The 15,908-nt window shown below is 36.0% G+C and overlaps 1 protein-coding gene across 1 annotated transcript; it reads right to left on the reverse strand.

Annotated features, from left to right (window-relative positions):
- Positions 1–259: 259 nt before the first annotated feature.
- LOC147333341 (sterile alpha motif domain-containing protein 9-like) lies at positions 260–4,467 on the reverse strand. Its single transcript, XM_086266399.1, has 2 exons — positions 1,845–4,467; positions 260–1,312 (listed from the first exon to the last, which is right to left on the reverse strand). Exons 1-2 carry the CDS (start codon positions 4,441–4,443, stop codon positions 1,236–1,238), a joined length of 2,676 nt encoding a protein of 891 aa, XP_086122525.1. The 5' UTR covers positions 4,444–4,467; the 3' UTR covers positions 260–1,235.
- Between the last annotated feature and the right edge of the window lie 11,441 nt (positions 4,468–15,908).

Raw genomic sequence — 15,908 nt, forward strand, 5'->3', positions numbered from 1 at the left:
TCACTGAGGGATCACCATGGACAAAAGTATTCAAGCAAATTAGGTTTTTCTGATATTTAATGCAGAATTTATGTCTTTCTTTTTTAGTTTTTTGACAAATAAATTGAGAGATAGTTGGCAATTCTCTAAAAGTTGACCATACTACTACTACTACTACTACTACTACTAATAATAATAACAACAACAACAATAACGATGTAATGTAATGTTTTAATGGTATGCCACAGCTATAGATACACCCTTTAAAATACCCCCAAAAACCATCAAATGCAAAACCGAGTGTACATTTAAAACATTTAAAAGTAATTGTTTCATTTTCACTAACAGCCAGTAAACACATTTGAAATTAATGCAAAACAATATTATTATACAAAGGTGGCTATGTATGTAACTTTAATATTGATTCACATAATCAAATTTGAGTATGCAAATTTCCAAATAGATTCAGTGCTGCAGAAACAAAACATTACCTACTGAGTAATGATAAATTCAGCAATACTCATCTTAATTTAAACAAAGATAAAACTACAAAGGTCTGATTAAAAATGTGAAAAAAAACCTCACAACACAATGCAACACAATAAGAACAAAGAAACCCTATTTTCTATTTTTAAAATTGCATAAATCCCTAATAAATCCATGAAGGTAATAGCACATACACGGAACTGCATTTTAATGCACAAATAAAACAACAAATAAACTTATATCTCATAAATCTACTGTTTTAGAAAAAAAATCAAAACAGTACAATATATCAAGCAGCAACTAAAATATGTCAAACATTTTCATTGGTTATGCTTCACTCGTGTCATGTTATAAATGACAAAACAATTCTGTAATATCATGTTTTTAAAACTTCCAATTAAAACAATTAAACAACAATGTAAAAAATCATTTGAGACGTTTCTTCACAAAGTTTCTAAACTTCACTACATAAAAGCTTACATAGATGTGACAAATCCACTAACAAAGTATTAAATAGACACTTGGCAAAAAAGTTTTAGGAACTCAACTTTTTGTTGTTTGTCTGTTGTTTAATCTAAGGTGTTAGCAGAAATAATATATTTATGACTAAAACTGTGGCAGCAGGAAAAATGACCATAACACATACTTCTTTTGCATTGGTTTTAAACATTACAGAGCCCTTTGCTTTCGTTTTTGCCCCTACATGTAATCACATAAACACAAAGAAAAGTCTCAGAATCACCTTCCCATGGGGTAACTGAGCACAAACTTTAATGTCCCTCATTATCTTTGGTGTCTTTCACATCGTTGGTCAGGGCTGTTCCACTGAGATCCATGACGCTGTGATCTGAGGCAATCAGTAAAAATAAAATAAGTTGAAAAACACAATAATGGATGTTAAAAAAATCTTATTCCACAACAGAAACTAAGGTGTATACAAGCTGATGTTGTAATCTTAGTAGATATAATGTGTTAGTAAACATATTTGCATGTTAATATTTAGAACTTGCTGTTACATTAATGTCCAAGGTGTCTTTCTGCTGATATATAAAAAGTTGTCTGTTTGGTATATGTTTCCTTCCAAACATATATTATTGCTATTAAGAGCAACAAAACACTAATGGCGAGGGGACAGGACTTTTATTTTATATGTACCAATATTCATAAGAAGAGTAATTTCCTGGACTTGCTGGTTGTTTTGCAAATAAATACATGATGTTGGTTAAACTGGTAGTTTTACAAAATGTGTTTCGAAAATAATTTTTCAACCTGAAAAATGATGTCTTCAAGACCATAATACAAACACGATCACTATAGAACTATAAACTAATAACAAGCAGCTACAGTTCACTGTAGTTTCAACTGTTATGCTTTCTTACCTGTGTCTGCAGTTTTGCGCTGAATGTCAAAGGCCACAGGACCTCTGATGGTGAATCCAAGGTAAAAGGTAACTGAGCGTGGTTTCCAAAGGCTGTTTCTCACATTGGCATCGATCTCAATCTCTTTGCCACCAACTCTTGCATACACTTTGTAGTTTCTTACTTCTCCATCAAGTCTGAGAAGGAGCTCTTGAACAGCAGGATTTCTGAAGATTTCTTCTTTCTTCCAGTTATCGCTCCAATCTGCTTCAATAACATTTCTGTGAACAATTCTCTTCACACCTTCACCTTTCCCAATGAAAAACACAGGAAGGAGGTATCTGTTTCGAAAGTACTTCTTATATGTATTTTCATAAGACTTGTACATTTGCTGAGTTAACTCACTGAGGTCATAATCACATTGGCCTTGATTTCCAGCCCAGTACCAGAGGAGGGAGAACATGTGCAGCTCAGGTGGGTCTTTCTTGCTCGATGGCATTTTCCCTATAAATAGTGTGAGGATGTTGTTGACCAGAGCTGCTTCTGAATCTGCACTTGGACACATTTCTCTACACTTTGTAGATATGTCTTCGAGCTCTGATTGAGTGTATTGTTTGACAAGAAATGACAGCACTTCCACAGACTGGTCATCTAGGTTTCCCTCCGGAAACATCTGGATGAGTTGTTTTGCAGTTGTGTCTCCAACATACTTCTGGTAGCACTCTGAGGTGTCTTCAGATATATATTCAGGATCATCTTTCTGCATTTTAGGCTTTGAGTAAGTCTGAAATTTTTCCAAAAACATGCATTTTCTCTCAATGTCATCTTGCAGGCTTAATATGAGATCATTGAATCTTTGGAGTTTGTTGTCTCCAAGTAATTCGAGGACAGAGCCCATCGATACTTTTTTGGTGAGAACTTTTTCCCAGGTTTCATTTTGACTGACAAGTTTCTTATGCAGAGTTTTGCAGACCTGCAGGTAACCAAACTGCCCTCTGAAGTTATAAAAAGGTGAAACTTTTATATTGCCATGTTTTTTCATGTCTGGTCCATCTTCATCTTCAGCAAGTTTTTCTTCATCTTCAAAAGCTTTAATGGCTTTTTTGGCCAGTCTCAAAATGTCTCTTGGTTCAGAAACCTCATTGTTCATTAGGTGGTTTTTATGGACTTGGCCAAGTGTGTCAGCAACAAATGAATTTTGAGGATCTCTTTCTATTGCTCTCTGTGCCCACATTTCTGCCTGATTGTAGTCTTTTAGTTCTATATAATAAAAACGAGCAAGAGCTTGTGGAAAAAATGGATTTTGACCAAATGTATTTGAGGCCACTTTTAAAACTGTTGCACACTGCTCTTTCCCCTCCATCATTTCAATGTCTAGAATCAGTCTAGAAAACTTTTTCTGTTTGATGTCTGTGCTGTTGACTTGGTCCACTTCTTGTTTCATTTCTCTTTTGGTTAACATCTCTTTGACAAAACCAAGCAACCACAGAGGAATCGGATCTCTGCAAAAACTGTTCAAGAAGTTTCTTGTTGTGTCACTTCTGGTCACACCTGCCTTTGCCAACAGTTCAGTACAATATTGTGCTATCATAGTGTGAGCCATGCGGACCTTTTTCTCAGCTCTTCCATCTTCTTGGAATGTGATGATGAGATGACTGAAAGGCTGCATTTGATCCTCCAGTGAAAGGTCATCGTAGTCTTCATGTCCGAGGAAGTCCAGGCACTGAGACTCCAGGAGATATGAACCTGGTACGTAGGCATTCAGCAGGCACAGGAAGGCAGCAAGCTGCGTCTTCCGAGGTTTATTTGTTTTTTTGCTGTTTTCTAATGCAGCACATGCCTCCCTGACGTAGTCCTGAGAGAAATTACTTTGCATTATGTTAAAGCCATGAAATTGTTCACATTTATCTTTGTACCTCTTTTGAAGCTCTTCCTTTTTCTTATCAAAATTTTTCTTCTCATTGTCTGAGAGTGTGTTCTTTAGGACAACGTGGTCACTCTGTTGAGGTGCATTGTTTCTCACACAGCTGAGGAAAATGACTAGAGGCATATGAGTAACTATCTTCTGCTCAGCAACTGTCATCATAATGTTGATTTCAAGATCTTCCAGGATTTTCTTTTCATTCACTAACAACAGCACAGTGTTCTGGTCGTTTCGACTGCCTGCTGTGAAAAGTTGGACAACCTCTTTTGCAACTTTTGCCATGTCTGAGGTGGAGCCAGTTAAAACAGCACACCTGAAGGTTTTTCTCAAATCCCACATCACCTGCATGGCCATTGTAGTTCCCCCACATCCTGGTTGGTGTGTCAGTTTTACAGCTGATATCCCTGGAAATGTTCTATTTTTCTGAATTTGTTCCCTGAGTTTCTCATATCCATCTCTTTTGATAAAAGCAGTCCCAAGGGACTCTGCCTGTTCACTGATGTAGAAGTTTAACCACTGAGGTGGGGCCCCTCTGTAAAAATTCTCTTCTGTCTTCCCAGTGAGTGCTGGATCAAAAATTTCTCCTTCAAACTGATTTGCATGGAGAACATGCAACATTGTGCAGGAATCTCTGAATTCACTCCGTACATATACTTCCCCACCTTTAGCAGTGGACAGGGCTGGTCCGTTTGCCATCTTTAGCTTTAGCTGTCCTGTGCTGTAATAAGTTTTAGAAAATGAAAGTAATTTAGTTTGAACTGTTATTTGATCCTAAAGGAGTAGTCTAGATAGTAGCAGACACAACATTAATAAGAGTTTTGTATGCTGGGGTTGCACATTGACCCTATGAAATGTGAAGCACTTGTATATGAAGCCACAATATCAACCCCTAAATTTACCTTCATACACAAAACATTCACTCACTGACTGGATTTTCAGGTACACCTGTTCAACTGCTTGTTAAAATGAACATCTTGTCAGCTAATCATATGGCAATATCTCAATGCATTGTTGTATTTATAAAATCTTTAGGAATCTCCTAAACCCTGGAATTATTCCATGTGCAACTACAGAGTGACCGTACTATCTGCAGCACTCTTTATGTCAAGATATACATTTACAGCATCACATTCATAAAAAGTTTAACATTGTTGCAGATGAAAATTCATACAGATTTTTCTTGCCTTGTCTTTCAGTTGTTGCAAATGTAGCTGAGCTCCTCTCAAATGTTCTGCTGATCTGTGACTGGTAACTATGTTCCATAACCTGGGTACCAGGAAGCTGCTATATATAGTATACAGCCACATGCCACACCCAGGAAACGTTTGTGGGTATATGTATACACCCACCAAAAGACCCGTAGAATGTGAAAATCAAAGTGAGTAGTATGCTATGATCAAAATATTAGAAGGAATCATTTTAGGTAATATATATGGTCACATAAAAAGGTAAATGGGAATGGGGTATATTTAAGATATTTAGATGGAAGAAAATTAAGAATGAAGCTAATAAAGAAAAATTAGGGACTATGTTAAGAGTATAATATTGTATACTTGATGTCCCTCGAACTTCATGAGGAAGAATGTCTACATTGACTTAGGCTATTGTTTTCTCACTTTCTTGCAGCAGTTTCTTTTTACTGCAAAGTTTGGACATTTCTGGTAAAGGGCAGGGTGAGTTCATATGAACAGAAATTTTACTGGCAACAGGCCAGTTACATTCTTTACCCATAACTTTGTAACACAGTAAGTACAGTGTAAAAAATGAAGGTCAACTAGTAAATTCATTTGAAACTACGACTAAATTGAAAAAAAAAAGTTCTATTAACATGTTTGTTGTAAGGAATTTAATATTTTTGTTCTCTCTCATAATGAAACCTATCACTGCATTTCTTCAACACTGATTCTGACTGTCTCTGTAGGCCTGTCTGTCTGGTTTTATCAGTTACAATAAATCTTGTGTACTGACAAGGTTGGTGATTAACCCGTAAAAGGTTGAAGTGAATTCATTTGAAGAGAAATGTTACTGACAAGAGGCCATGGAAATGTTAATATTTGTAACACTGTAACTGTAAAAAAAAAAAAAGAAAAAGAAAAAAAATACTCAGTGAAGTAAAGTTTCATTTTTCCATGTTATTAAAACATGTTTTTTCTACTTTTATTTAATTTCTTTGACTTTCTTTCATTGTCATAACAAAACCTATAACTGCATTTCTTCACTTTCAGTTCTTACTGTTAACCTGTAAACCTGCCTGCTGGGTTTTCTGGTACTGACAGAGGTTTTTGTTTAGATACTGGAGGATGTTTTTAGGATTGCTTAGTTACCAGAAGAACCAAACAATACTATTCCAAGAAAAAACGTAATGCTGAAAATGTCTCCAAAATGTATTTAAATATAACTGCTGCAGATGGGTTTAGGCTACCTTTTTGGAAGCCACTGGACCAAGCAGGAGAGTAATATCAAGAAATGGCCAAGTACTTCAGTTATTTAGGTTATTGTTCGAGTGGCTCAGTCACAAATCCTTCTTTTTCATTTCTTCCTCTGATGTCTCCATCGGCAAGTTTTCTTCCTTGTAAAAATTGCACTTAATAACTTTACTTTTGTAATTTTGAAGTTTACAAACAGGGGCATGCGAGGAATTTATTCATTTTTAGTGTAAAGTTCATCAGCGTTTTTATTTGTCATCTCTAACTCTGGATCTAAATCTCACCACATCATCCACCTTGAAATTCAAAACTAAGTTATCAAGAAATCTGACAGCAATATGTTCACTCACGCCAATGACAATGGTGACGACGTCGAACAAGAAGAAGTGAGACCTTCTTTCTGATTGTGATTTTTTTCATATTAAACATACACAAATAAAATGAAATAGAGATTTCCATTAAGTATAGTCGACAAGTATATCACACTCTCACTTAATTATAAATAACATATTAACAACACACACACACATATAAATTCTAAAAAACATTAATGATTTATCCAATTTCTGAACAAAATATTACATAACTCAAAAATAATCTTACATTTATATCCATTTAGTTCTTAAATACTTATCGTTTGAATTATAATCCAAAACTCTAATTAGTTTTTAATTAGTTATTAATTAATTATTACAGCTGTATGGCATGCCATAAATTTTAACAGTTTTTTTAATCACGTGACATGTGCGGGTCATAAACCCCTTCTAATATCCCTCCTTGTATACAATATTTTGGGTCAGTTTTTTCTTATTTTGATCCAGCAGTATCGTTTTACTGGAAAGGTTGGACATTCACCCCCTATATGAACTCACTGGCAACAGGCCAAATACCATGTGAAAGAAGGAAGTGCTATTAGCATAGTTACTGTAAGGTATTTAAGCTCTCCTTCATTCTCATAATGAAACCTACCTGTCAGCGCCTGAGACTCAGCCTATTGAGTTATTTTGCATTTTTGATTTCTTATGATGTATTGTGGATAATGTTCAGTTCTAGTGTTATTATTAGTAGGTTTAGTCTAGTTAACATTGTCATTCATGCTCTCTGGTTTATGTGTCATTTCTGTCTTGTCCTCTATGTATAACTTTTAGTTATGTCTGTGTCTTGCAGCCCTTAGCTGTAGCCATGTTCCTCTCCTTGTATTCCTTTCTGTTTCCCCAGTCTGTCGTGTATTTCATGTCTGTGTGTTCCAAATCCTATAGTCAAATTAGTGCTGTTATGCCTACGTCTCACCATGTTTCCTGTTTTTTTTTTGAAAGTCTTGTGTTGCCATGTTCAGTGTGTTTAGTTGTATTTCTCCTGTGGTTCATTTGTGTCAGCTGTGTTTCCCCAGTTGTTTCCACTTCTCTCATTATCCTTGTGTGTATTCAAGTTCTCTGTCTTCCTTGGTTCAGTGTCAGGTTATCTGTCTATCTCGCTTCATGTCCATGGATTCTCATGTCACTTAGAGTCTCAGGTTTAGATATGCTCATGTTGTGCTCATGTTATAGTTTCATAATGTTCAGGTTCATGTTCATGTCATAGTTTCCATGTTTTGTTCTAGTTATTCCCAGTTTAGGTTATCATTTAGTCTTTGCCTTTGTTTTGTTTTTTGCTATTATCCTGCATAAACAGCTCGCTTTTCGTTACACTTCAGTTTTGCATCTGGGGTTGGGTCTGCTCTTCAAACACACCGGGTGCCCAGCCGTAACACTAACACTGCTGCTGACTGTCTCAACAGTCAATATTTACAGACAAAAGTCTACAGGTTTTATCATTAAAAATCTCTAGGATGGACATGTATTCATCCTAAAATTGGATTGTGGTAACAGAAATTACAAGTTGCTGAGGATTATTTGCACTCAGCATGAAGACAAATAAAGCATTTGGTACTAGTCCAGTGACATTTTCACCTCTCCATCTTCAGATTTTATAACTTCTTAGTTGTCTTTGAAGGAGACGTCCGGGCAACACAGAGTTGGTTAGCAAATATATTTTAATATATAATAGTATATTCATTTTAGCACAATGACAAAATGGCATAATTTCAGTTCAGTCTCATTTAAATCATGACAAAAAGCCACACCTTTATATGTGTTTGAATACCTCATGATGTTTTGCTGCAGTCATTGCAAAATAAATCATGAATCCTGAAGTACTCCTTGCCCCATGAGAGGAAATCCTTAGCAAAAGTGTCTAACAGCATTGAGCCCATAGGATCCAACAGGGTTACTTATGTGAGCTGAAATATTTAATGGTTGTAATGATGCTCCTCACTGCACTCTTAAGGTCAGTGTCACACTAGATCACTTCAATGTTTCACATAACAGGCAGAACTCTTAATCGTATCTATTAAAGAGCAACAGTTCTTGACAAATGTAATGAATTAGATCAACTATGAAACAGCCACACCTGCCACTTGTAACATCAAGTAAGAACTATGCACTTTACAAAAATTAGATAAATGCAGAATATGAGACAAAACATCCCACTGACAGACCGACTGACTCAAAAGGCAGTAACACACAGGCAACTCACAGAGCCCAACAATTAACTGAGAAACACATCAATTTAAATGTTTACATTTTCTTCCTGTGGTAATGGATCCAAACTAGATACCTGGAGAAATGAATATTTATTATGGAGGTTAATAATAAGTTAAAGGTATGACACTACTGATATAATTTGTAAAAAATAAAAATAAAAAATGCCAAAACCTTTCATGTCAGCTTGAACTGTTAGAAGCCTACAAAAGCCAAACTAAAACCGTAGGAAGCTTTCTTAGCTGTAAGTTAGACCTTTACCCACAGTGGAGCAGGAAAGGACTCCATTACTTCAGTGCTTAACCTCCATTGTCTGCTACTACAAAACACACATGCCTAGAGATAATGATTGTTCAGGATGAACATCATGGAAAATTGCTCAAAGTCACGTCACAATTTCAAGTTCATTCACTCCAGCAGTTTGCAACTGAATCAAGTTGGCACTTTTACCTAAGATGGGAACATTTTTATGCATGAAATGTAAACTTTATTTGTCTCAACAAAAGCAAAAACATGTTTTTGTTGTGCAGCTCTAGAGAAATGCAGCACACGAGGTTAAAAACAAAAAACAAAACTTAAGCACAGTTTTCAGGAAAGCCAAACTTAATGCAACTCATTCTTCTAGTGACAGTTCAAAGGTACAATGGAAAACAACAACAAAGAAAACATTGCTGCACAACTTCATTACATCACTCACCGTACATTCAGCATTCCTACAGTAACAACAGCCTCATTGTCATTAACGACATCTCACCTCTGTACAGCATTCTTGTGCAACACGTGCCACATTCAGAGTGATCTGATAGAACTAGATGTGGACATGAGTTGCACACCCTCCCCCCGAGATGCTTCATCAAATATGAACCTACATATTTAGATGTGCTCACACTTCTGCATCTTATCTTAAACAGCTACAAACCACCAAGCTACTCCTCACTACTTACACTAACTACTGTGCACCTTCTCCATCTATCACCCCACAAAAGCACCTTTAACCCTTCATTAAAACTTGACTTTAAACATAAAAAAGGAAATAAAACTCAGGAGCCTCACATGGTGAACATTAAATAGGTTAACAGACCATTATTTGATATAAATGAAAAACTACGTTGTATAAAATATGAATGTAACATACATTATCACCTCATCATGATGTTATATATCTTTTGACTCATTATATTTATAGAAATCTTTGCTTAAAATTCCCTTGCAGCCAATCATATGTCACCAGGTTGTTACACAGAGCTGTTAAATGTAGTCAATTTTCATTGGCTATGGCAGAAACAGGAATTCTGATCGAGCCAATTGCATAAAAAACTACAGTAGCTGCTGTTTGTTCTGATGACAGTTTCCAGCTGTTTTTCACACCAAGTTTTTTTTTTGTTTGCTTTTTGTGAGTAGAATTAAATAATATCACAAAGAACAATTTGATTGGTTAAACCAAATAGTAGATCTAGGTAAGTTGCTGGGCTAATTAGCTTCATTCTACTTCCCTCATGAGAGGATAACTCACAAAACTCGGGTCTACATTTGTAAAATTTGTATATACACCTACATTTACATATGTCCGCACCTTTTATATGTCCTGCTCGTGTTGCAACTTCGAAGTGACAACATACCTCACGTGAACAAAATGGCAGAATGTGATACTGTGACCTTTGTCTTTTGTCATGATTTGGAAACTCTCTGAATCAAATTATTTTACAAGCAGTGACCACAACACACCTGATCAATTACAACACAGTAAAACATAATGTTACATATCAGTAAATACAATTAAATGAATATCACTTTTTAATATATAAAAACATCACCCAAAGCTGTAACAGCAAAACATAAATGAAGAGAATAACACGAATTAGAAAAAAAAAACGTTGATGCGTGATCTCCTTAACTAAGCACAATGTGTTCATCCCCTTGGTTTGTTTCCAGTTAGTAAAACAAAATCAGGATATGTAAAAACAACAACAATATATAGGCATTGAATAAATTAATCAATTTAAATCCCAACACAGTGATATATATATTCAAAATACATATTTACAACCTATTAAAATAAAAGAGAGAGAGACAAAAAAAATAAGTCCTAAAGGGAAAAAGTTTCTTGAATAAATTTTAATTGACTGTTAGCATTTCATGCTGAAAACTTTCACAATGTCCACCTCTTTTCTGAGCTCACTCATATATAATTGTGAATTTTCCATAAATAGACAAGTATTTTAGTAGGTTAAAACTTTTGCAGCATTTAGTAAGTTGATATGCACTTGGTACATGGAAATCCAAATCTGACATCATTTGTGACTGATATGTTAAAATACTATGTGCCGGTGGCTACAAAGGAAAAAGCTAAGGGAAAAGAAAAAAACAAAGCACAAAAACAACAAAAGGGTGCAGCACAGCAACATTTCGGTTGCTGACTATGAATAACCCCAATTAAAACATTTAAATTAAGCTATAATCAGGAGCTAGATCATCAGACAGTTTGATTTTTTTATTTCAAACTACTAACAAACTACCACATAGTTTTATTTCCATTGCTTACTTAAATTCTGAGAGTGAGGAAAAAAACAAAAGCCACTTAGTCACATACATCTAAATCCACAAACTGCTGTTGAAAAAGCAGTTGAAAAATAAATAAAGAGAAAAAAAAATCTTCTAATCTTCGTTTGCTGACTTTTTTTGAACAACAGTGGAAACACATGCCAAAAAAAAAAAAAAAAAAGATCTCTTCACAGGAAATGGTAAGTGGCGATTAAACATTCATGGCCGATAATTTCACTCAATTTAACACTGAAAGACCATTACCCACAGGTCATAGCAGTGACTACAACTGCCTCCCCTTGCCTGACAAAATGCTCATGGTTCAGGTCTGATAGATGCAGTGGTCCCACTTTGTGTTCAACAGGCTAAATCAGGAGGGCAGCCACCGCTTCACTTGGGGTCCGGCCTAGTCTGGACTCTGAGGGGAAAATCCACCCAGAAATACTTTGACACTGTTCAACTAAAATCCATTTGGTGATACTATTCATTTAAGAAAAAGTTTACCAAAAACACGTCTACTTTACTTTCTCCTTGTGTGAAGGTTTGAGTTTAAAGCAATACAACCAGTGAGGGTTTTTTGTTAACTCAGAAACCGGCTGATGTTGTCAAAAAGTCAAAAATGTAGAAGTCACTATCATAAGTTACTGTGCTAATATGGTATGGTCATTCGAGAAGCTTCTTCAGTTCTAGGGTCAAATGGTGGAGAGCCCCAGATTTAAATCCAGACTCTCCACCAGGAGCTTTTCCAGATGCTTTTCTTCCCATGCTCCTTAGATTTAGAGTTTTTTCTTCTGTTTCCTGTTGTCTTCTTGAGTTTCAGTGCATTTGACTGCTCAGGGCCACCATACAAACAGCCATTATCTGTCAATATTGGTTGGCCGATATATCACAGCACTGCACACACAGAGTGAAAACTAAGCAGAATCAATGATTGAAAACTGATTACAAGTTTTAGACAATGTTCATGACCATCCACTGTTGAATAATTATAACCTCCCCCCCCCCAACCAAAAAAAAAAAAAAAAAAAAAAATTAAAACGTGTTCACAATAATGTCAGTGTCATAAGTTTCATGTTGGAATGGGGCCACAATCCTCGGGTGAACTTGAGTGTGTGCACCAGATTTCCTGTCAATCAGTTCAATAAGTATTGATATACTTTACTATGGACCCAACTGGTGAACGGGACTGAACGCATAAAAGCTAAACCTCAGATCGATTTAACACGTAGCGTATCTATAACAGTGTTAAAGTATTTAAAGGTGGATTATTCCAGTACTATAAAAAGCTTGATCTGCCCTTGATTAGCTGGATGCTTTATATATAAAAAATAAATGTCCAGCGTTGGTGGTTAACCTCAGCATATGATTGCATTCATTAAAGGACTTTTGACTAAGACTTGGCTTGCTAAAGAGCAGAATGAGAGCTTTACAGTATAGTTGGTCTAACAAGGTATAATTCCCCAGTTTCAAACAATGAACATTGGAAAACAAACACTTTTCTTTCCAAACACTGCACAGTTCCTTAAAAGTGCCACTCCATCCAGTACATACATCATGCAATGTCAACACAAGAATATCAGGATCTTTGTCAAACACCCTGACTAGTCACAATTAAAGAGCTCAGTTCCTTAGATTAAGCGGTTTGTTGGGAGGTTATGTTACAGTGCAGTTTTCCTACAGACATAAATGCATAGGATACAAATCAGTCAAACACTACAATAAACGTCAAGCAATACAAAAAGAAAAGGAGAAATAGAACAGAAGCAGATCACAAAAACTGTGATCGAAATAAAAGTCTTGGTCATTGGCACTGGGGGTCGGAGTGGAAGGGAAGCGGGGCGGTAGCGGGGCTGGAATAAATAACTAGTCATACACTGATAAGATTTATATATGGTTGCCTCATTTTTGGATCCTACAGCTGTGAGGACAACAAAGACAGGTGCAGAAACAGACCACAAACATTCTGTACACACTAACACTGAAGTCCTTAGCAAATTTCAGAATAAAAGTAGCGTCACTCTCTAAAAAAAGTGAGAGCCGTTTGGTGATCGACTTGACGTGCGTGCGCCTCGCACACAAACTCTCACAGTTCTGGAAAATTTTTAGGGGTAAACACAAAGTCTGCTAAGGCTTCATCGTGGGGATAAGAGATACACAGTGTTCAAAAGAGCAGTTATTATAGTTTAGTTTCAACAGTCTTGCTAGCGATTGTGTTTGGTGCATGGCAGGAGAGGCATAGTCAGCTTAGGTTAGGTTATGAGCCGCTGTGTGCATTAGAGATCCTTGTCACAATTATGTACACTTAAATAAATGTATGTGTTACTGTCACATGCCATGTTTTTTTGTCTTTCTTTCTGATGCTTTCTGCCATTCTGCACCTTGACTTGAACCTTTATTTTTCCCAGAGGCCTTAACTTGTCTACCAGTCGGAGAGAAATCACATGCGGGTCAGTTATTTCCTGTGCAACAAATGAAACGAAAAAAAATTACTTGTATGTATAAATACCGCATGGGAATCTTTTTACATAGTATATATGATATCTTATATATTCTGTTAAAATATACTTTTCAGTTTTCTAGAGTAGTCCAAAGTTTGTCTTTCATCTTACTTTCAACTCATGATACTGATTACTTAAAATTAGGGTGAAAGTCGGCACAGACAGTGGAAATTTGCTGCTAGAGTCGAGCTCTCAATATATTATTTCTGCTATATTATATTGTAATATATTATTTGTATATCAACGTCTCTAATCAGCTCATACAAAAGATTTTCATGCTAACAGGTGATGGAAAAAAACTTCAATAATATAGAAATGACTGCTATAGATTTTATATCTAAATAACTCTTGCTATGACTGTGAGCTAAAGGCAGATATTGGCTTTTCCTATGTAAATCAACTTCATAAAGCTTCCTCTAAAATACTAAGACTTCATGAAAAATGATAAATAATGATTTATTTAACAGTATAGCTCCATCCACACAGGAGGCGATTTACTGATGATTAGTCGCTAGCAGTCAGCATGTCAAACAGTGATATCTTGAGCTTGAGCTAAACTGAGACAAGTTTAACTTAAGACCTGCCCACTTTGTGCAGCAAGCACTTTTTCCTCCTTTTTTTCCCACTTTGAGTCTCTGAATGTGACTTTCTATGGTTGTTTCCTGTGTGGACGGGGCTGAAAGGGAATGAATATAAAACCGTTAGCTGAATAATAGTCAATTAAGTACTTTTTTCTGGATTTGTTTCTAAAATGGCAACAATGTGGTAACTTGATAACTGTTGTTTTTAATAAACTATGATATATTCAAAGGCAATAGTTACACATCTGTGGAAATACGGTGTTTCGTTTTTCACGGTTTCTTCCCAAATTTTTGAAGCCATTCACAAATCCAGGTTGCAGTGTAGTGTACCTACGAAATGCTAACCAGAAGTGAATTGAGAATTATAATAATAAGATTTTCATTAGCCAGTTTGACGGTAATTAGTATGCAAACGTCTACCTTGATTCCTTGCTTCTTTGAAACAGCACCAGTGCTGCTTATCTACCTATTGTTATTAGGCTAAGATATTGTCTATGGGTTGCCATGGTTGCACAGAATAAATTCAATCACCTTATTATGACATTAGATGACACAATGTTAGCTGCTCTAAATAGAGGTCAACAGTAACAACATACCCAATTTCTGGAAGTGAATTTCTCATTCATTTTCTCCATAGATTTCACTCAAAAAAACCTTCTAGTCTTCTCAAATGTATTCTTATTCATTTTTTGTCGGTTAGCATAGCTTGGAAGAGTACTTTGTTCCTGATTGCAATAACTGTCCTGGTGCTTTCTTAAATTTTGTGTTACTCAGTAAGGAACCTGATGTTCATGGGTTTAAACACCAACAAGTATCTCTTTTCCATGACATCTTGAATAAAGCAGTTTCTATTGAAACAAAGTTGATGTAATACAGACTTCCTGTTCCTACAGGAGCACACACCATCGTTTCATACTTGTACCTCAAGGTAAGCCTCCTTTGGTGTGTTCCATCTTTATGGCTCGTACTCAAACCCACTATGGAGAATATGAATGGGATTTTTACTCCGTGGCCTCACTGTTGTGCTTTATAGAACAACATAAAAACCACAAACAGAATATGTGCAATAAGATCACCCTCTCTATAAGGTACCTTCAGTAGTACCTGAGAACCACTGCTACTATGACTTCTCTAAGGTTGACTTCTCTTGAGCATGGGTTAAAAAAGTCGGCAAATAGAACAAAATAAAACCTGGTATGCACATGCCAAATGTTAAATAACTGGTGCTGCTGATTCATTTGTGTAACATGGAGGCATTTGTAGCAGTGACCTAGCTAGCTGGCGGAACAAATCGGCTGCCGGATTCATGTATAGCTAACACTGGGTTTGATTAGCTTAACTTATCTTAAAGATCTGAAAGAGACTGAAACATCCAGTCTGACTCTGTCAAAAAGTTCTTCGAAGGATTTTAAATTTAATTTGTTAGGCTATCGACAGGCTGTCCACTCCAGTATTCCCAGTCTTTATGCTAATGCTAATCTTCTTTTAAGCAGCTTAAGCTGCACATTACATGAACCCTGTCACAGAAATGAACCA

This window comes from Aulonocara sp. 'chitande type north' Nkhata Bay, linkage group LG3 (genome assembly GCF_057382095.1).
Source record: "Aulonocara sp. 'chitande type north' Nkhata Bay isolate Kocher_YH1m ecotype deep benthic linkage group LG3, A_spYH_male_GT1.1, whole genome shotgun sequence".
Taxonomy (NCBI): domain Eukaryota; kingdom Metazoa; phylum Chordata; class Actinopteri; order Cichliformes; family Cichlidae; genus Aulonocara; species Aulonocara sp. 'chitande type north' Nkhata Bay.

Coding starts and splice junctions, on each gene's coding strand:
- LOC147333341 (XM_086266399.1), bottom strand. CDS start 4,443: ATGGCAAACGGACCAGCCCTGTCCACTGCTAAAGGTGGGGAAGTATAT. Junction 1,313..1,844: donor GCGCAAAACTGCAGACACAG/GTAAGAAAGCAT, acceptor TGATTGCCTCAG/ATCACAGCGTCATGGATCTC.